Below are 27,147 nucleotides of genomic sequence, written 5' to 3'. Positions count from 1 at the left end.
CCGGCTGTAGATATATGATAATTAAGTCTGAAGAAGGGTCTCGACCCGAAACGTCACCCATTCCTTCTCTCCCGAGATGCTGCCTGACCTGCTGAGTTACTCCAGCATTTTGTGAATAAAAAGAATGCTGGAGATGTCTGATGACAGGTCATCAACATGAAACAATAACTCTATTGCTTTCCTGACAGTGGCTGCCTGACAGATTGGAAATTGGTTCAAAATTATATTGTAGCTGGATGAAGATTATTTCAACCAGTAACTTGCAAGACAATTACTTTAGACTTTAGAAATTACTTTGGAGATACAGCGTAGAAACTGGCCTTTCACCCCACTGAGTCTGTGTCGACCGGCAATCACCCTGTACACTACCACTATCCTAAACACTAGGGACAATTTGACAAACTTACTGAAGACAACATTACTGAACCTACAAACCCCGTAGGTCTTTAGAGTGTGGGAGGAAACTGGTGCATGCAGAGAAAACGCACAAGGTCACAGGGAGAGCGTACATATTTTATACAGACAGTACCCGTGGTCAGGATTGAACAGGATCTCTGGCACTGTAATGCAGCAACTCTACCTTTGCGCCGCAGTGCCGATCTGTGTACTCCCAGCAGTCACAATTGAATTTCTTTCTGACTAAATTAAAGTGCGAGGTTATTACACTAACTGGTCCCTTCATTTAAATATAAAATATAAATGTTGGAATACTTAGGGACAGATAATATCAGTGGAAACAAAAACAGAGTTCATGTTTTAAGCCTAAAATGTGAAGTGTTTCCTCCTTTACAACTTTTTCTGTTGTATACAAAACATTTAATAATGAATGCCCTAGACTAAACTAATAGAAACATTAATTTAACTAAAAATTAGCCAGAGAATATACTTACATAAAGTTTCAGTATTTGTATTGACTTCAATTTTAGAGTGATCGCTTGGAAAAGAGCAGTCCCAGCCATCAATTATACTTTGGTCTTCCTCACCTTAATAAGAAGTTTTCTGTTAAGATCCATTTCACTAAAAGGTTGTACATAACATAACTAATAAGGAGGTAATTACAATTAAAAATTATCGACCACAGACTCACAACTCTCTGGGTGAATTTTTTTTTCTTAATCTCAGTCCTAAATAGCCTACCCCTTATTCTTAAACTGTGATCCCTGGTTCTGGACTCCCCCAACATCGGGAACAATTTTCCTGCATCTAGGCTGTCCAATCCCTTAAGAATTTTATGTCTCTGTAAGATCCCCTCTCATCCTTCTAAATTCCAGTACATACAAGCCCAGTCGACCCATTCTTTCATCATATGTCAGTCCCGCCAGCCGGGAATTAACCTAGTGAACCTATGCTGCACTCCAATAGCAAGAATGTCCTTCCTCAAATTAGGAGACCAAAACTGCACACAATACTCCAGGTGTGGTCTCACCAGGGCCCTGTACAATTGCTGTAGGACCTCCTTGCTCCTGTACTCAAATCCTCTCGCTATGAAGGCCAACGTGCCATTTGCTTTCTTCACTGCCTGCTTACTTTCAGTGACTGATGTACAAGGACACCCTGTACCTCCCCTTTTCCTAATCTGACACCATTCTGATAATAATCTGCCTTCTTGTTCTTGCCACCAAATTGTATAACCTCACATTTATCCACATTATACTGCATTTGCTACGGATCTGCCCAATCACCCTACCTATTCAAGTCACCCTGCAGCCTCATAGCGTCCTCCTCGCAGCTCACACTGCCATCCAGCTTTGTGTCATCCTCAAACTTGGAGATGTTACATTTAATTCCCTCGTCTAAATTGTTAATATATACTGTAAATAACTGGGGGTCCCAGCACTGAGCATTGCAGCACCCCACTAGTCACTGCCTGCCATTCTGAAAAGGACCCGTTAATTCCTACTCTTTGCTTCCTGTCTGCCTACCAGTTCTCTATCCATGTCAATACCGTACCCCCAATACCATGTGCTCTAATATTGCACACTAATTGCTTATGTGGGACCTTGTCAAAGGCTTTTTGAAAATCCAGATGCACCACATCCATTGACTCTCTCTTATCCATTCTAATTGTTACATCCTCAAAAAATCCCAGATTAGTTCAACATGATTTCCCCTTCTTAAATCCATGCTGACTTTGACGGATTCTGTCACTGTCGTCCAAATGTGCTGCTATTTCATTTTTAAAAATCGATTCAAGTATCTTCCCCACTACCGAAGGCTATCTGGTCTATAATTCCCAGTTTTCTCTCTCCCTCCTTTCTTAAAAAGTGGGGTTACACTAGCTACCGTCCAGTCCACAGGAACTGATCCAGTCCATAGAACATTGGAAAATGATCACAAATCCATCCACGATTTCTAGGGCAACCTCCTTGAGGACTCTGGGATGCAGATCATCAGGCCCTGGGGATTTATCTGGTTTCAGTCCCAACAGTTTACCTAACACCATTTCCTGACTAATGTGGATTCTTTTCAGTTTCTCGGTCTTTCTATTAAAGCTATGCCCACTGGTCTTTGATATTTCCATTCTGGGAAAAAGGTTCTGACTGTCAACCCCATCAGCTACTGTAAATATCACACTACCAGTCAAATTCTGTTCATATCTTTCTTTAGTATAGTAGTTTTGATCCTTTGTTTTGGTATATCAAACCTGCAAGCTCTTTTAAATGGTTCACAGTGGGAAGAATTGGAGATGTTCTATTCTGAAGGAAGAACACAACTAAAAGAGTAACTGCATAATTGTTCATCAATGATCCCCCTCCGAAAGGATTTCCTGAAGCAAAAGCAAAAAATAAATTAGGTGGTCAAATAAGCACAAACATTTTTGTCCAACCACAGTGAAACAGCTAAAAGCAGCCAGAATATTAATATTAAAACAAAATCTAACTTAACAATATAAATTGAATCTAAAATTTGTCACTATTCATTTGAAGTTCATTTTGCTGAAAATGTTATCATACCATTAATGTCAATTTATTTATTTGTCACGCAATTATTCCTCTCCATTGAAATGACATTGCTGAACTAATATTCACATCGTAAATTTCAGCCATTGTAAAATAATTTTAGCATCTCTCTCTCTCTCTCTCTCTCAGAGAAATTGAATAAGATTTAATAGGTAAAAACAATTTGAGATGAACAAGTTTCTAAATATTAAACAGAGATAAAAGCAACTGCAGATGCTGAAATCTTGAACAACACACAAGATTACGGAGGAATTCAGCGGGTCTGTGGAGAGAAATGGACGGAATTCCATTTTGCGCCACAGATGTTGCCTGATCTGAGTTCTTCCAGCATTTATTTTGCTAAATACCAATAGGCCTTTTTTGTCGAGTTCGACTTCGCGTTCGCGGTCAGTTGGATGACAATAATCAGAGACGGCACAGACTTTACCTGTTAGTTTATTAGAGATCTCGTGGACAGGTTTCTAAAAGCACACACAGAGTTGCGGACTCCGGGGCCAGTGGAAACGTGTCACACCAGCCCCTAGACCAGGCTACCGCAAGGGTTTGTCCACTCACCCACCCTATTCTCCAGGTGCCTCCTGGAGATCAAAATAGATCACCCAATAACATTTCAATATTGTTGGATAAGAGGTAAACAAGCAGTTACATATTAACTTTAGAGGCTCTTTCAATTGGTATATGTATTCATCATCACCCTCCAGTTATTAACCCTACCTAAATGAATGCTCCATGGTCTCAAAGCTACGTGCATCAGAACTGCAGCCAAATGTAACCATCTTACCAGCCAGGTGCTTCAGTTTTGCCCAGTGACGAATTGCATAAACCAGAGGCCTCACTCTTGGATCCAATGAGGCACATAACTGAAGAAACATTGTGTTACGTACAGCCAACCTGGAAAATACAACTTTATCAATTATCAGTTTCAAGCCAGCCATTAAAACATTTGGTTTTGTAATGCTTTCGCTTTATTTTGGAAACACAAGAATCTGCAGATGACGGTTTACAAAAAAAGACACAAAGTGCTAATCAAGCATGCGAGGTTAAAAAAAAGGAAAAGAGCCGAGCAGGGGTAAAAAAATCGGATTTCTTTGAAAATGTACACAAAATTACCCATTTCAAGCCTCCTTTTAGTGCATTTCAAAGTAAAAACGGACATTACAAAATAATGTGAACATGTCACTGTGTACCAATAACATTTTGAAGTAAATTTGCATATTATTTGATAATCAACCCAAAAAGGTGGTAATTGGCTTTTCTGCTGTTTTATATTTTAACCCTGTCTTAATTAATTTAGTTATATAATCTTGCACTTAAATTTAATATTTACTAATTACAGTTCCATTACTGATTTTCTGGCACTCTTGGTTCCAGAGCTTTGCTGGTTTATCCAGCAGGCCAAGGAAGCCGGCTATGGGGATAGATGTGCAGCCAGAGCCCCCGCTGCAGGCTGCAAATTCAACCCACCAATCGGCCCTGGAAGTCCCGATGAAGTCGAGATTGGCTGCCTTGCCCAGCCTCGGTGCCACATTTTCGGGGAGACTTCCAGGGCGCGGGGGATTTCTCGCAGAACCCTTAGTGACCTCTAGACTTCATTACAGGTCCGTACATCATTTATTTTCTTTTTTTTTGATCCAATTTCTCCGTTGGTAAACGCAATTTTGGCAAAGTGAAAAACACGGAAATCAAGCAAAAAGCGCGGAAAATGGATTTTTAAAACGCGGAAATTCGACATGCCTGGCTAATGTAACTCAGCAGGTCAAGCAGCATCTCTGGGGAACATGGATATGTGAAGAATGGATACATTCTTCAGAGATGCTGCCTGCCCCACTGAGTTACTCCAGCACTATTGTGTCTTTTTAGCTTTATTTTGTTTATGGCAAAAAGACTACGGCGATTTGCTTTATTACTCTTATTTCTTATTTAAGGCGATTTCCTTCATTATTCTATAAACCTGAGCCTCCTATACTGCAGGGGAAAAAGACCCAGCCTGTTCAGTCTCCTCTTTTAACACGAAACATCCAGACCCAGTAACATTTCTCATCAATATTCTTTGCACCCGTTCTAGCTTAATAACATCCTCCCAATATCAGGGCAACCAGAATTGTACAGAATACTCCAAATGTGGCCTTACCAGCATCTTGTACGAATGTTAAATGACATCCCAACTCCTTTGCTCGTCTTAATCAGTTAGACATAATAGAGGTTCATAGCATGACTTAAGAGATTTGAGATAGAATTGTAGCAAGGAAATCAAGGTGGATTTTGAAATTTTGGAATATTAATTAGAATGAAGATGAGAAAAGCAGAGGTTGGAAGTGGCCATTGGCAACGTGCTCTAAGGAACAGAAGGTGTTGCTCAAGAACAAGCTCTCAAAGAGGGAAATGGGGAAGAAATTGAAATGTAGGCCAATCTGGCTGCAGAAAAGCCAGTTGAAATCTTTTTCCTATTACTCACACTTAAAAGATTAAAGTGGAAGAATAGAAACTCTTTACAGTAGAAAAAAAACGGACAGTCCAGAACTTATAAACATAAATAATTAGTTTAGTATGTAGAATACCTATTATTAATAGAGATATCTCCTTGCAAGCCTGATTCCCTATGAATAAACTTCACCACAGGAAGCCTGGCAGTGGTGACAGCTTGAACTTTGTGAACACCTGGAACACACTTTTGTAAAACACTCGCTACAAGTTCAAGTATTTCAGCCGTTGTTGAGGTTTTCAGGTCAATGTCAGTTAAGATCGACTCTTCAGATTTGCTTTCAGACTGAGTATCCTGTTTAATATCTGTATCCCCCTGCAACAATATAAAACATGTTATTTGGATTGATTCTGTTAGTCTTATTAATTTTCAACTCATACTCTTTGGCCTTCTACCAGGGTTTCTCCATTTTTTAACATTTTCATGGCTGAAATATATTAATATTTAGCAGGCTATGAAACAGTTAAAGCCATTGGAGGAATCCAAGTTTTGACTCCAGAGCAAACTGTGTCTAGAATCTATTGCCTCAGCATATAACTTTATTATGGTCACTCCTAGATTTTGTTCTGAATAATTGAATCAAAGAGTTACAGCAGAATTATGATGAAGTAACCACCGAACAAAAATCTAGTAACAGTTGTCTCTCAATAAAGTGACACTTTCTTTGAGTGAAAATCAGTTTAATTTCAAAACAGCTTTACTCAGGAAATTCTAATTCAGAAACCTTTTACAAGAAGGAAGGTATTGCAACAGTATCTTTTCTGCAACATTGATACTGTGATTTATTTTATTTGGAACAGCAGGGCTTACTATTAAAATTCCATTTCTTTTCCTCAGTGGAACAACTAGAAATTAGCCATACTTCATCTGAATTACATTTAAGTAAAATGTTATTTTTTTCTTAGAAACACAAATTTCTGCAATGTTTCTTCATTGTCAGTTCAAATTGAAATCATTGACTCTTTAGTTTAGTTTAGTTTATTGTCACGTGTACCGAGGTAGTGAAATGCTTTTGTTGCGTGCTATCCAGTCAGCAGAAAAACATGATTACAATCGAGCCATTTACAGTGTATAGACACATGATAAGGGAATAACATTTACAGCAAAGTAAAGTCTGATCAAGGATAGTCGGAGGGTCACCAGAGGTAGATAGTAGTTCAGCACTGCTCTCTGGTTGTGGTAGGACGATTCAGTTGCCTGATAACAGTTGGGAAGTGTCCCTGAATCTGGAGTTGTGTGTTTTCTCACCTCTATATCTTTTGCCTGATGGGAGAGGGGAGAAGAGGGAGTGGGCAGGGTGCGGCTCGTCCGTGATTATGCTGCTGGCCACAATTCACTTACGGTCTTGGATGGAGCCATTCCCAAACCAGGCTGTGAATGCATCCTGATAAAATGCTTTCTATGGTGCATCTGTAGAAGTTGGTGAGAGCTGTGGGGGACATGTTGAACTTCCTAAGCCTTTTAAGGAAGTAGAAGCGTTGTTGTGCTTAGTAGCCGCGTTGCTGCGCTTTTGGGCCAATACTCTTTTGGGTAACCATGTTTAAAAGGATTCAATTTGGAATGTACACAATAACTGAAGAAATTCTAATCCTCCAGTGTTTTTGAACTGGCCAAATACTACCAGATTCCTCAAAGAGGAAAAGTAAAATATACCTCAGTTTCAACTGTGGCATTAGCATTTGCCTGGTAAGTCTTTGTATTTTCAAGATCCAGGAAGAGATCCATGTCACAGCCATGAATATCAAACGCATTCACCGATGATCCAAAGGGCAAGATTTTACAACCTAAGTATAAAAATGCAATAGGTCACTTGCTGTTATGTTCCCATGTTCTAGCTATACAATTTATTGAAAGAAAATCATACTTTAGAAAAACCTAAAAATAAAGCACCGTGTGTATGAAATAAATTCTACCAACTGAAGTAATTCCTGGCAAATAAATTGTACCGTGCGAAAGGTTAAATCATCTTTTCAATCCAGAAAACGTGATTTCAATTTATCCCTGCTAGTATAAAAATCCCCATACTGTAAGTGTTCATGGAAAAATGAGCATGTCTATGAGCCGCCGTAGTAAAAACCAACCTTAATCAGGTATAACATTGAACATGCAGTGTATGAAAATCACATGCACCAAATGTTCATCTAAGATTAATGCCAATGCGCATTGTTGGCAGGCTAAGAACAACTTTGAACATTGGGGCTCAGTGCACTGAATACTAGGTGTTGATACCAGGTAGAGTCACCCAAGCTATATTCAAATCTAAGAGCCAAATCAAGTGTGGGTCTGCGTGTGGCTAAGGTTGTAGGCATGGATAGGGTTTGTTAAACCTTGCCAGGAGGAATTTAGTCTGAGAGAATCACTCTGTGGTAAGATTCCATTAATTTATAAATCAGTAACAGGATGAAAATATTCACCATAAGGGCGGCAAGGTGGCGCAGCGGTAGAGTTGCTGCCTTACAGCGACTGCAGCGCCGGAGACTCGGGTTCGATCCTGACTACGGGCGCCGTCTGTACGGAGTTTGTACGTTCTCCCCGTGACCTGCGTGGGTTTTCTCCGAGATCTTCGGTTTCCTCCCACACTCCAAAGACGTACAGGTATGTAGGTTAATTGACTGGGTAAATGTAAAAATTGTCCCTAGTGTGTGTAGGATAGTGTTAATGTGCGGGGATCGCAGGGCGGCGTGGACGCGTTGGGCCAAAGGGCCTGTTTCCGCGCTGTATCTAAAAAAAAAACATTAACTGCAAAATGCTGGGCTTTTGCATCTGTTGGATGTGTCTGGGACAAATAACATCCAGGAATTAATCAACTTGGAACCAACCCAGGTCTCCATTTTTGTAGGTTAAATATTAGGTAAGAAAGATTATATCGGAAAATGGACAAACATATTGATATTGTGAGAGACAAACAAATTTCTGAATTTACTCCACCCACACATCTCCCAGTCCATTCACCCTTCCATTTTCTTTCAGGAATTCCTCCCACATCCTCCCCCCCCCCGGTTCTTTCCCGTGCATTTTCCTCTTTCCCTTCCCCAATCATTGTGGGGATTTATTTTTGTTGGTCTTAACATGTTAGACAATAGACAATTGGCTAACGTGTTAAGACCAACAAAAATAAGAACGTTGTTCTTAACATGCACATTGAACACAGAGCATTAATGTTAACCACATTAATCCACATCCATAGTACAAAATAATTATTACAGATCAGGCAATAATAAAGATAAATAGAGCACTTACCTGGAAAGAATTCTGAAAAGACCTCCTGTAATAGCGACACGATCAGTTTCCTAAGCATTCTTTCATTGTCTGTAAACTCAAAAATCTCCAACAACTTCTTCAATTGTTCATCAACCTGTCACACAATGTATTGCTGTTTTTACTCTGACCAAGAATATAAATCAATAACTTCAATTTTATATAGAAAATGAAGTGGGTGTGGGAAAATGGAACAAGCTCCCAGAAGTAGTTGAGGCAGATACTATTAAAGCATCTCAATGACATTTGGAAAGGTACATGGGTTGGAAAGGTTTAGAGGGTTATGGGCAAGGAGAACTAGCTTAGATCGGGCATATTGGCCGGCACAGACAAGTTGAGTCAAAGGGCCTGTTTCCATGCTGTATGATTCTATGAGTAAAGAATTTATCTTAACGTGATGGCTGAATAGGTTTCTCTTTATTAAGTGGATTTAAAACAAAAATCCCTGTCCATTTTGATTACTGGAGCCTTGGGAAGATTTGTCAATTCATGCGAAGCAGATTGAGATGTGCTGCAAAAGAATCTCCATTTGAAATTAAGTGAAATCACGAACGTTATTTTCCACACAAAAGTAGTTCTACCTTTTATCTATTTTCATATTTCTCTATTTAAACCCTATTGATTTCTGTTTTTAATATTTTGCAGTGTATTTCCGGATTTGAACATTTATAAAACCAACTTTGCTCCTGGCTCGTCACGTACAGACCAAATGCCATGCAAAGAGCAACATTTTAATTATTAAATTTGAATGAAATCTCTAAAAAAGAAAGAATTGTACAGTTTTATCCAAATTGAATCAACTTTAAATGATAATTTGGAAAAAATATATATCTGATGTCATCCTTTAAATTCCAACTACATTTCTTTATGGATTAGATTATGCCTTAAAGATAGTTGTGCAGCATAGAAACAGATCCTTCAGTCCAACTTGTCCATGCCCATTAAGGTGCAGCGGTAGAGTTGCTCCCTAACAGCGTTTGCCGCGCCGGAGACTCGGGTTCGATGCCGACTACGGGTCTGAAGGCACGGAATTTGGACGTTCACCCTGTGGGTTTTCTCCAAGATCTTCAGTTTCCTCCCACACTCCAAAGACATACAGGTATGTAGGTAACTTGGCTTGGTATAAATGTAAATTGTCTCTAGTGAATGCAGGATAGTGTTAATGTGCGGGGATCAATGGTCAGCGCAGACCCGGTGGGCCAAAGGGCCTGTTTCCGCGCTGTATCTCTAAACTAAACTAAACAAATCTATGCTAGTCCCATTTGTCCGCATTTGGCTTCAAGCCCTCTAAACCTTCCCTATCCACGTACCTGTAAAAATGTCCTCTAAACGTTATTACTCTACCTGTTCAAACTATTTCCTCTGATAGATCATTCCATATACCCACCTACCTTTGTGTTAAAAGGTTGCTCCTCAGGTTCCTATTAAATCTTCCCCTCTATGCCCTCTAGTTCATAATTCCCCTACCCTTTGAAGAAGACACATTGCATTCTCCTTATTAAGATTTTACTCGCCAATATATTATGATCCCTCCCTCTAAGCTAGGAATAAAGTCCTAACCAGCCCAATCTCTCCCTATAGCCCTCGGGTCCGAGCAACATCTCATGAATCATCTCTGCACCCTTTCCATGAGAAATTCACCACTGCAGTGCAGGTTTCCCAAAGTCAGTAGACTGCAGAGAGGTAAGCTGTGCTTTTGACTTCACTTCAGAACAGGCCAGTTATTGTGTCATTTAAGAGGCATTTAGATAGGCATATAGATATGCAGGGAATGGAAGAATATGGATCATGTGCAGGCAGGCGAGATTAGTTTAGTTTGACATCGTTCAGCACAGACATGGTAGGCTGAAGGGCTTGTTCCATGTTCTATAAACAAAATTATCTGCTAACAAATTTGGATTGAGGTTGGTGAAAGGCCTGTTAAAATGCAAGTTTAAAAAAATAAAATGAAAGGTGCTTCAAAAATGCGAAATCACAGTACTCATTAAAAACATAAAACGGATATACATTTAAAATGAATTTACCTTTCTTTCCTGCAGCCTTAAATTCCCTTTAAAACAATGGGATTGAGAAGTCGACACAAAAGCTAAAAAGTGAGATTAAGCTCAGAAAAACTGGTTATCTACATCTATTTAATTTTGCTTGTTACTTGTTTTGCATAGAAGATAACTATTTAATACCTGGATATTTCCATCTATATATAGAGCACAAATATAGAGCACAAAATCAAATTGGAAATAATGAACTGACCAAACTTCACTGGCAAATATTGATGAGACTTTCCTGCCATAAATCTCAGTAAATTTGAGTTTCACCATGCATGGAGAATCCGGCAAAGAATTGAATATATTGACTGATGCGACCCCATCTAGCATCTAAATTTTCGACTCCATATTTCACAAAATGATTAAATGCCCGCAGATTCATTTGGAATATGGCTATATTCCACACTGCAACCCGATAACACTGTTACGCAGCAGATAAGGAGAGTGCCCAGGGTGGTTGCTACTATTTTACCATATTAAAAAACTACAATGTGAAACACGCTTTTAAATGCATTTTCTTCGTTCCACCCAGAAACTATTCAAACCACCTGTTTTTAAGCCATTCTTTTAGATGAAATATATTTTGAAATCCTGCCTTTCAAATTTCCTTTCCTTCATCAACCTGGCCAGGTAAAGAACAATGGGGAAAATTGGGGGATAGGGTAATGCATTCCAATTCCTGTGTTATAATCCAAAGATATTGGATTCCACAGATTTACTCATCTACTCAGAACAATACTTACACCAATTGCTTGACAGAGAGCCTGGGACAATTCTTCAAAATCAATGAAATGCTTTTTCCCAGGATCCTGCTTTTTCTTTGGAATATATTTGAATTCCTTGTACTCTCGGCGCTTCACTCGTAGTTTTTGACCGTTCATGGAGTGCTGTGGGATAGACAGCACTTTTTCCACTTCTTTGTCACTTTCCATCTCAACAATTGCATATAATCCCTGCCGATGAAAACACATTGCACGGTTGATAAACCACAAACCTTTCCAATAGATTTACCCGGAGAAGGTTAATAAATTGCATTCAAATCAGTGGTTTTATGTAATTTCTAGTCAATTACAAATTTCGTAAATAAAAGACCGTCATCTAGCACGCCAAAATGGGTCACAGCTGAAGCCAAGAACCTCATGGTTCTGAAAGGAAATTTTCACGGTGAGAGTAGCTGTCAAAGAAATCGGTTCAACTACAGCATGGAGTTGTACCTGAAGTAGTGGTAACGAAGATAGACACAAAAAGCTGGCGTAACTCAGCGGGTTAGGCAACATCGAGACCCTTCATCAGACCCGAAACATCACCTATTCCTTTTCTCAGGAGATGTTGCTAACCCACTGAGTTACTCCAGCTTTGTGTCTATCTTCAGTGTAACCAGAATCTACAGTTTCTTCCTACAAGTAAGGAAGATTGCTTTATCAGACCATTTATATCTCTTACTTAAGATTCTTCTTTTTTTCCCTCCCCATATCCCACCAATATTTGCCACACTTATAGCTTCATCTGCTACTTTGAACGTTTTCTAGATTTGCGGTCCTGTTTATATATTGTCCACCCTGGGCATTCGACCTTCTACAGCTATTTCCATCACTAGACCTAGGCAATCCACACCCCTGCAGCTTTTCTTTGAATAAAAGTCCTCCACCATCATTCTTCTCCATCTGGCTGAACTTATTTCTCAAACGGATCGTGTTGCGACTCGACAAATAAAAGACGTTGCTGTGAAAAATCATGTGGGATGAATGGGATATTCATGTTCAGACCTTCGCAGCTTGTTTCTTTGCCACTTTCTCTGTTAACACTGACAACTGTATCAATACTACATGTTGCCCTTGCCCCAATCTGAAAAGTTTAATCAATTCTGCTGCTAAATGCCACCCTTACTTTGTGTGGTTTTCCATTTCGGGGGCAACTAGGGGCATAAACTAGAGGCAACAAAAACCCCAATTAATCCAAATACTTTTTTTTTTCAGTTCTGCTTCTAATTTATTAATCTAAACTCTCCACAGATGATGGCAAATCCTTTCCTGTCTTTATGGCAGATATTTCAGAACCCTTTGATGTTTTTTCACTTTAAATTCATGATGATTACAAGCTAAAATAATAGTCAAAATATCCAAATCTTTTCATTTATCTGCAGTATTATAGTTTTATTATAATTCGCAAAGTTTTCCACAACTGACACTCTGAACAATTAAGTTTATTCTGGTAGCATTTATATTGCACTTATTTTCCCTCCAAATGTGGAATCTGCTCCATTAATGTGGAAACAGGCTCTTCAGCACAACTTGCCCACTTCAGCTAACATGTCCCAGCTATACTCGTCCCACTTGCCTGCGTTTGACCCATATCCCTCCAAACATGTCCAATCCATGTACCTGTCTAACTGTTTCTTAAACATCGGGATAGTTCCTACCTCAAATACCTCATCTGGCAGCTCTTTCCATACATCCATCACCAATTGTTAGAATAATTTAGTACTGAAATCATCTCCATTTTGACTTACTTTGTCTTTGTCCATTATCACACTTGCAACTGGGCCAAAGTTCTGAAAGTAATCTGTGATCTCCAAATTGGATGTGCCTTTTTGGAAACCACTCACAAACACGCTCTTCTCTTGCTGCGATTTCCTAGTATTCCTCACACTCAGAAGTTTTTGATGTTTCTTCCCTTTAATATGGTCATTTAAGGTGGGGCCTGAAAACATAAGAGTTCATAAACTATTTTTTAAAAAAGTAACCATCACACTTCTTCTGCATATTTTAAATAAATATGGACTAAATTTATCTTGTGTTTTCTTTTGAAATAACCAGTTACATTAGGCAATAACCAGTTAATTAGGTATTCCAGTCATCACCTGTCATTCCAGCACAATAGTTCATTCAAAAGGAACAAGTGTTATTGCACAAAAATGGTCCATTAGGTCAATCAAATATGTGTTGGCATTTTCTGTGCTAGTCATGAGAAGAACTAAAAAGAATGATGATTGAAAATATTCAGTTGGATCAGATACAAGTTCATCATGCCAAAATGAAATCTGATCCAAACCCAGGTGGCTGGTTACAGAAATCTTTTGGAAGAACAGTAACTGCTTCAGAGATGAATTATCATAAACTTTACATTATATCTTGTCCACAGTAGGCCACAGCTCACTAACTGACAAAAGGTCACAACTCAAATGAAGCAGAAACAGTTATGATAAATTTCAGACTCATACCAGTCAACGAGAATTAGTATTCATGCAGAATTGGTGAGGCAGAGGTCTACTTGCACCTCCACCAGCCTCATCTACTGTATCCACTGTTCTAGGTGTAGACTCCTACATATCGACGATCGTTTAGCTGAATATATTCTCGCATTCCGTCTTGGCCTAAATAATCTCCCTGTTTCATTTTAATTCCCTTACTGATCTTTCTGTTCTGTCCTGTCCTGTCCTGGGCCTCGTCCACTGTCAAACGCTAATTGGAAGAAAAGCATCTCATATTTTGTTTGGGCAGCTTGCAACCCAGCAGTATGAATATTGATTTCTCAAATAACCCTTGCATCTCCACTCCTTCCCCACCCGACTTGTCATACTAGTTTCAATGTCGTGCAACTGAGTTTTATTGTTTCTATCATTCATTATCACCTTCTCCACAATCAACAATGGACCATTGTGGGCACCAACTTTCCTTGATCATCATTGCTGGCTTTGATTTATCTTTTTGCATAGCGTTCATTCATTTTTTCTATGTACCTTTCCAAATCTCTTGATTCCCTTCCCTGACTCTTTCTAAAGGCTCAGTCTGAAGAAGGGTCTCGACCTTGAAACGTCACCCATTCCTTCTCTCCCGAGATGCTGCCTGACCTGCTGAGTTACTCCAGCATTTTGTGAATAAATCTTTCTAAAGGGTATCAACCCAAAACGCCACCTATTCCTTAACGCCTGACCCGCTGAGAAATTTCCTAAATTATATAATTAGTTTTCATTTTCGGGAGGTGGAAGAGAAACTGGATAACAGTAATTAAACAGGATTTTGAAAGTGCGATATTGCATCACTGTGACCACAGTCGTTCATCCGTTTGTGTTTGAGCTGCCAGAAACTGTGGATTAAAAATGCTTGCAGTTGAAAGGATGGCTAAAGTGCTGTCAGCAAACATTAAAGTAGGAAACTTTAGGAAAAGTAAGACAATAACTACAGTTTAGATCCGCCTGGAAAGTAGAATGGGGGGGGTCTGATCCAATCCCAGGTGGCTGGTTACAGAAATCTTTTGGAAGAACAGTAACTGAGCGACTGATTGCTTCAGATATTTTGCATCATATATCTTGTCCCCAGTAGGCCTCAGCGCAGCCGACGCCGCTCCCCGGACTCCGCGCTCCCGAGATCTGCCTGGCTCGTCCGTTATCCTAGTCACCGCGCTCCCGAGGCCCGGGGTCGGCGCTCCCGAGGCCCGGCCGTGCCCGCGCGCGCCCCCGCGCCGACTCACTGTTGGGCAGGCAGACGTCGCAGAGCGAGCAGCGGTAACCGCCGCCGCGCGCCAGCGGCTCGATGTCTTCCTCGTCCATCCCGCCGCCCGCAACGCCGGTCGGCCGGCTTCCCGCTCCGCAGACGGCTGCCGGCACCTCACTCCGCCGGCTCCCAGCGCCCGCACAAACGTTCCGCCCTGAAACTCGGCTGGGACAGGCAGCATCTGTGTGGAGAGAAAGAACGGCTGGAGGCCCTTCTTCAGACTGTGAGTCAGGGGAGCGGGAGATATAGACAGTGATTACAGAGAGATGTGGAACAAATCAGTGAAAGGTCTGCAAAGAAGTAGATAACTAAAAAGGCAATGAGGGGAGAAAAGATGAGATACGAAGGTAGCCAAGAATATAAAGGAGGATAGTAAAAGCTTCTTTGGGTATGTGAAGAGGAAAAAAATATTTAAGACAAATGTAGGTCCCTTCCCAATGTTCTATAGATTCAGGATCAGTTCATGTGGATTGGAGGGTAGCTAAAGTTATCCCACTTTTTAAGAAAGGAGGGAGGGAGAGAGAAAATGGGAAATTATAGACCAGTTAGTCTGACATCAGTGATGGGGAAGATGCTGGAGTCAATTATAAAAGAAGAAATTGCAAAACATTTGGATAGCAGTAACAGTCAGCATGGATTTAACGAAGGGGAAATCATGCTTGACTAATCTTCTGGAATTTTTTGAGGATGTAACTAGGAAAATGGACAAGGGAGAGCCGGTGGATGTAGTGTACCTGGACATTCAGAAAGCCTTTGATAAGGTCCCACATAGGAGATTAGTGGGCAAGATTAGAGCACATGGTATTGGGGATAGGGTGCTGACATGGAAAGAAAATTGGTTGACAGACAGGAAACAAAGAGTAGGGATTAGCGGGTCCCTTTCAGAATGGCAGACAGTGACTAGTGGGGTACCACATGACTCAGTGCTGGGACCGCAGCTATTTACAATATACATTAATGACTTAAATGAAGCGATTAAAAGTAACATTAGCAAATTTGCAGATGACACAAAGCTGGGTGGCAGTGTGAACTATGAAGAGGATGCTATGAGGATGCAGGGTGACTTGGACAGGTTGTGTGAGTAGGCAGATGCATGGCAGATGCAGTTTAATGGGCATAAATGTGAAGTTATCCACTTTGGTGGTAAGAACAGGAAGGCAGATTATTATCTGAATGGTGTCAGGTTAGGAAATGGGGAAGTGCAAAGAGATCAGGGTGTCCTTGTTCATCAGTCACTTAAAGTTGGCATGCAGGTACAGCAGGCAGTGAAGAAAGCTAATGGCATGTTGGCCTTTATGGCAAGAAAAGTTGAGTATAGGAGCAAAGAAGTCCTTCTGCAATTGTACAGGGCCCTAATGAAACCACACCTGGAGTACTGTGTGCAGTTTTGGTCTTCAAATTTGAGGAAGGACATTCTTGCTATTGAGGGTAGGTTCACTAGGTTAATTCCTGGAATGGCGGGACTGTCGTATGTTGAAAGACTGGAGTGACTAGGCTTGTGTACGCTGGTATTTAAAAGGATGAGAGGGGATCTCATTGAAACATGTAAGATTATTAAAGGATTGGACACTTTCTAGGTAGGAAACATGTTCCCAATGTTGCGGGAGTCCAGAACCAGGGCCCACAGTTTAAGAATAAGAGGTAGGCCATTTAGAACGGAGATGAGAAAAAACTTTTTCACTCAGAGAGTTGTAAATCTGTGGAATTCTCTGCCTCAGAAGGCAGCGGAGGACAATTCCATGTGTGGTTTCAAGAGAGAGCTAGATAGAGCTCTTAAAGATAGTGGAGTCAGGGGGTATCGGGAGAAGGCAGGAACGGGGTACTGATTGTGAATAATCAGCCATGATCACATTGAATGGTGGTGCTGGCTCGAAGGGCCGAATGGCCTACTTCTATTGATCATGTAAACCATCCATTGTTTGCTTTGGGCTAGGTGAAAACGAGTTATATTGACAATGAAACTCAACAGGATGACAGTGAAACTAGCACTACGACGGGGACAGAGGGAGGGGATGCAAGGATTACTTGAAGTTAGAGAAGTCAAAATTCACACCACTGGGTTCTAAGCTGCCCAAGAAAAATATGAGGTGCTGTTCCTCCAATTTGCCTTTGACCTCACGTTGACAGTGGAGGAGGCCAAGGACAATGTTAAAGGAGTTAAAGTGTTTGGCAACCGGGCGATCACATCGGCCCAGGTGGATTGAGCGAAGTGTTTAGTGAAACGATCTCCGAGCCGGAGCTTGGTTTCGCCGATGTACAAGAGTCCACACCTGGAACGGATATAGTAGATGACAGGTTGGAAGAGGTGCAAGTGAACCTCTGCCTCACCTGAAACGACTGAACGTTCTGGCCAGCCAATCCCTGCTGTGGGCGCGCTGTTCCTTCCTCTGCACTGTGCCTGCAGCCATCAGCACTCCATGAATGAGGTTGTGTAGTCGCATCTACACTCTCCTCAATCTTCCTCTGCCCAACTGTGCTTTACCTTCAACAAAATTCCTGCTGTATTGAAGATTATCTGTGGAGCAAATGGGAAACAACTTAATTTAGAACAAGCAACTGCAGATGCTGGTTTACAGAAAGGACACAAGTTGGTGGAGTAACTCTGAGTCAGGCAGCATCTCTGGAGAACATTAATAGGTGACATTTCGATCAAGGCCCTTCTTCAAACTGCTCAACCATTGTGCCTTCCACTCAAGGACTAAGTTGAGCGACAGCACATTGCCATTGTTTCAGAGCAAGCTCCAAGTTATTGTTAACTCATTCTTTAAAATGCAAGAGACCCACAAACGTTCATGCACCAACTAGCTCCCAAAGTACAACATCTTCTCCAATAGTAAAGGTCCACGATGAGATTCTGGAAAATGTGGATGCTTCCAATGATTTGGGAGTCAATTCTCAATCAGGGCAGATGTTGATGATCAAATTTGCCATAATTGCACCAGCACAGCCTCCAGCTGAAGTAACGGCTGTTTGCACTGACACAAAGCTCATAATCTACCAGCGAGCAAAGACCCCTGGCCAAATGCACTTTTAAGGCAAAGACACTTGAAATCACTGGAGGGATATCACCAAGGCTTTCTACACAGAATATTCCATTAGCAAAGGATGAGCAAAGCATCGTGTCTACTTTCACAGGCCAAGATCCTAGCATTGAGACCCCCATTACCTTCTGTCAGATCCAATGGGCAGACCACATTGCTTGCATTCTGATTAGTAGTCTCACGACATAGACCTTTTATTCTGAGTTGCATCATGGAATGAAGCTACCAAATAGACAGAGGAAGCAAACCAAGGATGATTTGAAAATATGAATATCACCACTGACATGTGGAATTCCCTGCCTCTGTGCCAAAGAAATAAGTTTCTTGAACATCCTCAAATTCTGCCATGAAAACAGCTATGTGCCGTTCCAAATTCTATAGGCAGTGACAGTGCCCTCCATAATGTTTGGGACAAAGACCCATCATTTATTTATTTGCCTCTGTACTCCACAATTTGAGATTTGTAATAGAAAAAGTCACATGTGGTTAAAGTGTAAGTTGTCAGATTTTATTAAAGGCCATTTTTGTACATTTTGATTTCACCGTGTAGAAATTATAGCTGTGTTTATACATAGTACTCCCATTTCAGGGCACCATAATGTTTGGGACGCATGGCTTCACAGGCGTTTGCAATTGCTCAGGTGTGTTTAATTTCCTCCATAATGCAGGTTTAAGAGAATCGCAGCACCCAGTCTTTCCTCCAGTCTTTCCATCACCTTTGGAAACTTTTATTGCTGTTTATCAACACGAGGACCAAAGTTGTGCCAATGAAAGTCAAAGAAGCCATTATGAGACTGAGAAACAAGAATAAAACTGTTGGAGACATCAGCCAAACCTTAGGCTTACCAAAATCAACTGTTTGGAACATCATTAAGAAGAAAGAGAGCACTGGTGAGCTTACATATCGCAAAAGGGACTGGCAGGTCAAGGAACACCTCCACAGCTGATGACAGAAGAATGCGCTCTATTATAAGGAAAAATCCCCAAACACCTGTCCGACAGATCAGAAACACTCTTCAGGAGTCAGGTGTGGATTTGTCAATGACCACTGTCCGCAGAAGACTTAATGAACAGAAATACAGAGGCTACACTGCAAGATGCAAACCACTGGTTTGCTGCAAAAATAGGATGGCCAGGTTACAGTTTGCCAAGAAGTACTGAAAAGAGCACCACAGTTCTGGAAAAAGGTCTTGTGGACAGTTGAAGATGAAGATTAACTTATATCAGAGTGATGGCAAGAGCAAAGTATGGAGGAGAGAAGGAACTGTCCAAGATCCAAAGCAGACCACCTCATCTGTGAAAGACGGTGGTGGGAGTGTTGTGGCCTGGGCATGTATGGCTGCTGAAGATACTGGCTCACTTATCTTCATTGATGATACACCTGCTGATGGTAGTAGCATAATTAATTCTGAAGTGTAAAGACACATCCTATCTGCTCAAGTTCAAACAAATGCAACTTGACCGGCGGTTCATTCTACAGCAAGACTATAGTCCCAAACATACTGCAAAAGCAACAAAGGGGGTTTTCAAAGCTAAAAAATGGTCAATTCTTGAGTGGCCAAATCAATCACCCGATCTCAAACCAATTGAGCATGCCTTTTGTATGCTGATGAGAAAACTGAAGGGGAATAACCCCCAAAACAAGCATAACCTAAAGATGGCTGTATTACAGACCTGGTAAAGCATCACCAGAGAAGACACCCAGCAACTGGTGATGTCCATGAATTGCAGACTTCAAGCAGTCATTGCATGCAAAGGATATGCAACAAAATACTAAACATGACTACTTTCATTTACGTGACATTGCGGTGTCCCAAACATTATGGTGCCCTGAAATGGGGGAACTATGTATAAACACTGCTGTAATTTCTACACGGTGAAACCGAAATATATAAAAATGGCCTTTATTAAAATCTGACAATGTGTACTTTAACCACATGTGATTTTTTTCTATTACAAATCTCAAATTGTGGAGTACAGAGGCAAATAAATAAATGATGGGTCTTTGTCCCAAACATTATGGAGGGCACTGTATCGCCAAAGAGTCCTCTTGGCATCTCCATCCATTTAAAAGATCTTTCATCCTCCATCCATTTTATGGACCCAAAGGAATCCTGAGACATTGCATGCAACACTGCATTGCACACACTGCATGCAATACACTTCAGGATAATGAAGCAGTGGCCAGGTGTATCTAATGCAAGTCAAGGAGGTGGTATGGGCCATGGGGACGGTCTTGCATGCACAGGTGAGAGAAACGTATGTCCTAAGAATAGAATGTTAGAGTTTTAGACAGGGTGATCTTATATGAAGTACACAGAAGTTACAGCATTGACAAAGACCCTGTGGGGATACCGTACAACGTTTCTCCCTATGCATTCATTTCATCTCATTCTCGCAGCATACCTTGGCTCCTCTTCTTCAAGCAACTATCTAGGTTCCCATTAAAAGACCACTTTATTAAAAAATGGTCTCACCCAGGGCAGATAATGGTTTAAACAAAAAAGACACAAAGTGCTGGAGGAACTCAGTGGATCAGGCAGCATCTCTGGAGAACATGGATAGATGCCGTTTTATGTCGGGATCCTTCTTCAGGCATGCCTTGTTAAAGAGGTTAAGCAATCTTTATCAAAAATGGTAATTCGGTATCGACTAAGCAATATCGCAAAACCAATGTGTAAGAAAGAACTGCAGATACTGGTTTAAATCGAAGATAGACACAAAATGCTGGAGTAACAGCGGGACAGGCATCATCTCTGGAGGGAAGGAATGGGTGACATTTTGGGTTGGGACCCTTCAGACTGATATCAGGGAAGTGGGCGGTACAGAGATAAAATATATTCGGAGACAGTAAGTGTCGGAGAACTGGGAAGGGGGAGGATGGAGGGTGGGAAAACAAGGGCTCCTTGAAGGTAGCGAAGTCAATGTTCATACCGCTGGGCCTCATCTACTGTTCCAGGTGTGACCTGTATATCGGCAAGACCAAGTGCAGGCTCGGCGATCATTTCACTGAACACCTCTGCCTAGTCTGCCGAAACCTACCTGATCTGCCAGTTGCTCAACACTTTATCACCCCCTCCCATTCTCACACTGACCTTTCTGTCCTGGACCTCCTCCATTGTCAGAGTGAGGCCTAGCGCAAATTGGAGGAACAGCAACGCATATTTTGCTTGGGTTGCAGTGGTATGAACATTAATTTCATTAACTTCAAGTAGCCCTTGCTTTCCCTCTCCCTCCATCCCCCATCCTCCCCCTTCCCAGTTCTCCGACCAGTCTTGCTGTCTCCGACTACATTTTATCTCTCTACCACCCACTCCGCTGACATCATTCTGAAGAAGGGTCTCGACCCAAAACGTCACCTATTCCTTCTCTCCAGAGATGCTGCCTGTCCAGCTGTTATTCCAGCATTTTGTGTCTATCGCAAAACCAATGATCACTTTACAATCTGAAGAAGTTCTCTGATCAAAGAACATGAGATGCAACTAAGCTAGAAAATGCTGTGAACACTTAGCAGGTTAGTCAGCGTGGAAAAGTAGAGAGCCAATGCTTCAGATCAAAGGGCCTTCAACAGGATAAACTCTTGCTACAAGCAACCTGTACTCTCCATACTTGTGCAAATTACAAAAAAATCGATTTGACTTGACTAAATGCTGGCACCCTTTTTGACTTAATATGCAAGATTGGCATATCTTCCAAACTATTGGGTAGTATTTTGATTAATACCCCAATTTATTATTATGACTTTTTTGTAACGGGGTACTGATTGTGAATGATCAGCCATGATCACATTGAATGGTGGTGCTGGCTCGAAGGGCCGAATGGTCTACTCCTATTGATCATGTAAACCATCCATTGTTTGCTTTGGGCTTTGGGCAGTGTTATGCAACAGTATAATAACATTTCTAACAACCCCAGTGTGTTTAAAGAAAGTGTGAGAAATGGGGCCCTGTTGCGTTTAACCTCAATCAGCCAGATACTGGGATGTTGAGGATTTCCGAACAATTTCATAGCTTGTTATCGGAATTTTATTCTGCTGGGAACTGGCTCATGTCTGTTTTTTAATTTCAGATTTCCAGCATCTGCAGTTTGTTTTGGTTGCATTACACTAACTGAATGACTCATTCAAATGTTAGACTCTGTGGCAAATAAAAGAGACAGGAGCCTGGTCCAATCTACAACTGACTCAAACAGTAGTTTCATGTTTGTACAGTATTAATAAATCAGTTATAGTATGCAAGTATATAGTATAATATATAGTATATAGTATCATATTCAAAATAATTCCCCATCCATTAAATGGTTAGTGCAATGCTGACAAATTGCTTGAGTAAATTTGTATTACACAGGAGCCAACATACTAGTAACAATCAGTTGTGTAAACTAACCTCAGTTTGTCACAGCGTTAGTTTGTATTCATGAGGAAGTGCGTCTTGTCACAGAGTCATAGTCACACAGCACGGAAACAGGCTGCTCAGCGCATCAGCATCTATTTACATCAATCGCCACATTCTCACCAACTCGTCTTAGACGCCACCACCCACCCACACACCAGTGGCCAATCTACTCACAACCCTCATGTCTTTGGGATGCTGGAGGAAACCAGAGCAGCCAGTAACTCTAGCTTTTTTTTAATGTTTATAGAAATGACGTGAGAATTTGTGGAATTCTCTGTCACCAAAGGCAGTGGAGGCCAATTCACTGGAAGATTTCAAGGGAGAGTTAGGGAGAAAGCAGGAACAGGGTACTGAGTTTGGATGATCAGCCATGATCGTATAGAATGGTGGTGCTGGCTCTAAGGGCTGAATGGCCTCCTTCTGCACCTATTGTTTATGTTTCTACGTTTCTGTGTTTTAAGGCAGGAGAATGGGGTTAGGAGGGAAAGATAGATCAGCCATGATTAGTCAACACAGGATTCTTGACAGAGGCAGAACCGGGTCCCTAGCAGGGAGTCCACAGTAGTTGGGAGTCTCTCACTTCCACTGCCTTAGCTGTTGTGACGGTTCCACCTGTTAGCCAGCAACCATCCTCGGCCTGTTGCACCTTTGAGGTCTTCCTCTTGGGCTGTGCTTTGTTAGGAACCTCGCCCTGGACCTGCCCGCCATGGGTAATTCTGCCAGGAACACATGCATGTTTCATCATCACAACAAGGTGATGACCCTCGAAGAAGATGAATGCTTACAGACATCGCATTATATAAAGGAAACATAGGCGTATTTCTCCAAAAAATGAACAATATGAAGTCTTAGTAGAAACAAGGAACTGCAGATGCTGGTTTAGTCTAAAGAAGAGTCCCAACCCAAAACGCCACCTATCCATGTTCTCCAGGGATGCTGCCTGACCCGCTGAGTTACTCCAGCACTTTGTGTCCCAATATGAATTTCTATGCACAATTGTGGGAGATTGCAGGGGGAAAAAAGTATCAGAGAAAAAAGACAATAGTACATCTTACACATTCTTTTGTTTGTGCCCTGGGCTTATATCCAATTGATAAGTAATTTCTTTGCTTTTCTGGTTAGTATTCTGTTAAAAGAATGGAAGTTGAATAAAACAAAATAAAGTTAAATTATCTGGGATAAAATTGCACACAACAATATAATTTATAATTTACAATGTGCATCTAAAACCTACCCAAACACATCATTAATGATTCTGCATTTCATTAGACACTCATTTGCAAAGTCGAACTATGATTTCCTAGAACCATTATCGTTAGTTGTAGAATGAACTGGGTTTATGGCTTGTGTGGGTTAAATTTGTCTTCTTCAATTGTTTTTGTGTCCCAAGGGAAGATGCTGACATTTGAGTCATCCCGTCTCTGTGAATGTTTGAAAACTGAGTCACCTAATAACCAGGTATGAATCATACATCTCTGAGAAAAGTAACAGCCTCTGGGGTTCAATGCCAAAACTATTGTAGCTAGGAATAACTGCAAAGCTTTGTGCGGTAGATAATCTCTGAACCATTAAATATGAGAATTTCAATTTCTGTAGCAAACCACAATAGTTGAAAAGGGTGCAGTCGTTACCAAGAACAGGTTTTCCTTCATTCCAGAGCAATTAATTTTGTTTTGCAATTAAAACGCTGAAAAGCATCACCTGCAGCTGTCCCATATTCGAGTCGCACAACGTGTGTCCTGGGTTTCACTTTTTTCCCACCAGCCGTGACATCATATCCTCTTTACAAGCAGGGGCGATATCTTACATCTCCCTTCTTTCATTAAAAAAAACTTCTATAAAACATAACGTATTATAACAAAACAAAACAACTTCAAATGGATTTCTTTTCCATAATATTAATAAACGTTAACCAAAACAATTGAAAGAAATGAATCAATTTTACTGTGCTTCCAATTTAAAAATATCTCGACCAACATTAATTTTGTCTAAACACACCAAAGCAAGCTTGTAACATATTTACATTGCAAACGGTTAGGTTTCTTGCTAACGCGTCCACTCTTGGTAGTGTATTCAGCTCGTGGAATTACTGGACGAGCTGGATGGGGTTGACTTCCTTCTGATGCACTGGGCTGTGCAGACCTGGCCTAGCTGGTAGCTGACGACTGACATGGCAAATCACATCCTAGCCATGGACTCGGTCGAATTTCAGCTGATGTACGCAGTGCAAGACCTGGTCCTGGCTGGGGCGGTGACTTCATCTGTGCCGATGACTCCGGTCTGACGGTAGGTCATGGGGTGGTCATGCAGTCAGTTGACTGGCTGGGTCTGCGGTTAGCCTGGTGAGCAGCTATCCGCAAGCATTTGCGAGTTCTGCACTTCCGGCCGTTATGGCCTGGGAGTGCAATGATGTTCCAGAACGGTGGCCGGCAACCACTGCTTAGTTCCCGGTAGCGGTGTCATCCTGACTGGATCGCCTGGCTTCAAGACTGGAAAGTTCTGACCAGCCTTCTGTTTGAGGTAGTAGGTTTGCCTGGCCTTCTCTTTGGCGAAACGTTGCTTGACCTCTGCTGGGTTGTAGGGCCTTGGCTGAAGGAGCTTCCTTGCAGTTGGGAGCTTGTTCCTCGGCCGGCGTCCAATCAGTAGCTGTGAAGGTGACAGGTTACAGCTGGCAAGGGGGGTGGTATGGTAGTCAAACAATGCAAGATGCCTGTCTTTGCATTTCTTCCAGAGACATTCGTACAGCACGCTCGGCTTCCCCGTTGGACTGAGGGTGATGCGGGGAAGACGTCTTGTGGATTATCTAGTATTCTGCACAGAATGCTTCAAATTCAGATGAGACATACTGTGGTCCGTTGTCCGTCCTCAACGTTTCCGGTATGCCATGGTGGCTGAATTGTTCCTTCAGGGCAATGACTGATGGACTTTTGGTTTTGGAGAGTTGATTTATTTTCCAATGCATTTGGAATAGTAATTAACTGTCACGATGCAGTGAGACCCTTCCCACTCAAACAGGTCAGATGCTACCTCTGCCCATGGTAGATCAGGATGTGGAGTATCGTGCATCGTCTCAGAGTGTTGAGCAGTCTGGTGTGTGTTGCATTCAGGGCATCCCTCGATCAGCTCTTCTATCTGCTGGCTCATTGATGGCCAGTACAAGGCTTCTCTGGCTCTCTGTTTACATTTCACGATGCCGAGGGATGACTCGTGCACTTTCTCAAGTAGTTGTCGTTTCATGGATGGTTGCACCACTATGCGCATTCTTTGTATACGATGCCATCCAGTACAGAAAGCTCATCTCTCAACATCCAGTACCCTCTGATGGAGTGTGGTACTTCTTGCTTTGTGTCAGGCCAGCTCTTCATGATCATACCATGGAGCTCATTCAATTCCATGGCCGTGCAGGTCTGGTACAGTGACTACCTCTTTGGTGACACAGTGATGTGATCCATCACATTGACCATGATTGGCTCCAGATCAGGTTCACTTTCCGGTAGATTGGCTCTGCTCAATGCATCACCGATAGGCACCTCCTTTCCCGGCTTGCACATGACAGTCAAGTCATAGGGCTGCAGCCTGAGGAGCATCCTTTGCAGTCTCATTAGTGCTGACAGCAAAGGCTTGAGGAAGATTGCCTGTAGGGGCTTGTGATCTAATTCCACTAGCACTGACTTTCCGAAGGTGTACTGGTGGAATTTGTGGCAACTGTGTACGATCGCTAACATCTGTTTTTCGATCTGGGCGTATTGCGTTTCAGTCTCTGTCATTGCCCTTGATGTATATGCTATGGGGTGGCCTTCTTGGAGTAGCATTCCTCCCAGAGCGTAGCTACTAGCGTCATGCTGTATTACTACGCTCTCTGTCACATCGTGGTACGCTAGTACAGGGGAAGTGGTGCACAGGTCTTTGAGCTTGTCGAAGCTTCGCTCCTGGGCATGATCCCACCGGAAATGAGCCTCCCTCAAGGTCAGGGGTCTAAGTTGTTCATCAATCTTGCTGAGGTGAGGAATGAACTTAGACGGGTACTGTATGAAGCCAAGGAATTGTTGCCCTTCTTTCTTGTTCGTAGGTCCAGGCATCCGATTAACAGCTTCAATCTTTGTCGGATCAGGCCTGAGTCCTGCTGCTGTGACAAGATGCCTGACATACCGCACCTCAGGCTCCCTGATCTGACACTTGTCCATGTTTAACTCCAGGTTGTACAGCTTTGCCTGTTGCGCCACTTGCTGGAGCACTCCATCATGCTCTTTCATGTCTTTTCCAGATATCAGGATATCGTCCATGATCGCTCTTGCCCCATGGATCCCTTCCAACATTCCATCCATGATCCTCTGGAAGAATTCTGGGGCGCTCTTGATCCCAAATGGGAGGCGGAGCCAGCGGTAGCGTCCACGAGGTGTATTGAAGGTCGTCAGCAAACTCGACTCATAATCAAGTTTGATCTGGAGAAATCCTGATTTCGCATCTACGACGG

The 27,147-nt window shown here is 41.8% G+C and overlaps 1 protein-coding gene and 1 long non-coding RNA gene across 2 annotated transcripts in view; one reads left to right on the top strand and one right to left on the bottom strand.

The window, feature by feature from the left end:
* The window catches only part of tut1 (terminal uridylyl transferase 1, U6 snRNA-specific), a 21,551-nt gene extending 6,211 nt beyond the window's left edge, over positions 1-15,340 (bottom strand). Inside the window, exons 1-9 of the mRNA XM_078424691.1 lie at positions 15,216-15,340; positions 13,255-13,445; positions 11,489-11,698; positions 8,683-8,797; positions 7,096-7,226; positions 5,519-5,757; positions 3,742-3,851; positions 2,645-2,767; positions 891-983 (exon numbers count right to left, since the gene is read on the bottom strand). Of these exons, the coding sequence (XP_078280817.1) occupies positions 891-983; positions 2,645-2,767; positions 3,742-3,851; positions 5,519-5,757; positions 7,096-7,226; positions 8,683-8,797; positions 11,489-11,698; positions 13,255-13,445; positions 15,216-15,294 (1,291 nt within the window). The 5' untranslated portion in view covers positions 15,295-15,340. The remainder of the gene's footprint in view (positions 1-890; positions 984-2,644; positions 2,768-3,741; positions 3,852-5,518; positions 5,758-7,095; positions 7,227-8,682; positions 8,798-11,488; positions 11,699-13,254; positions 13,446-15,215) is intronic.
* Positions 15,251-27,147, top strand: LOC144607682 (uncharacterized). The gene is made up of 3 exons (XR_013549126.1): positions 15,251-15,461; positions 24,064-24,131; positions 26,938-27,147. It is a non-coding gene; the product is annotated as an uncharacterized LOC144607682 (long non-coding RNA).

This window comes from Rhinoraja longicauda, chromosome 29, assembly GCF_053455715.1.
Source record: "Rhinoraja longicauda isolate Sanriku21f chromosome 29, sRhiLon1.1, whole genome shotgun sequence".
Taxonomy (NCBI): Eukaryota; Metazoa; Chordata; class Chondrichthyes; order Rajiformes; family Arhynchobatidae; genus Rhinoraja; species Rhinoraja longicauda.
The sequence above is the reverse complement of the archived record's forward strand: the minus strand, read 5'-3'. Positions and strand labels throughout refer to the sequence as shown.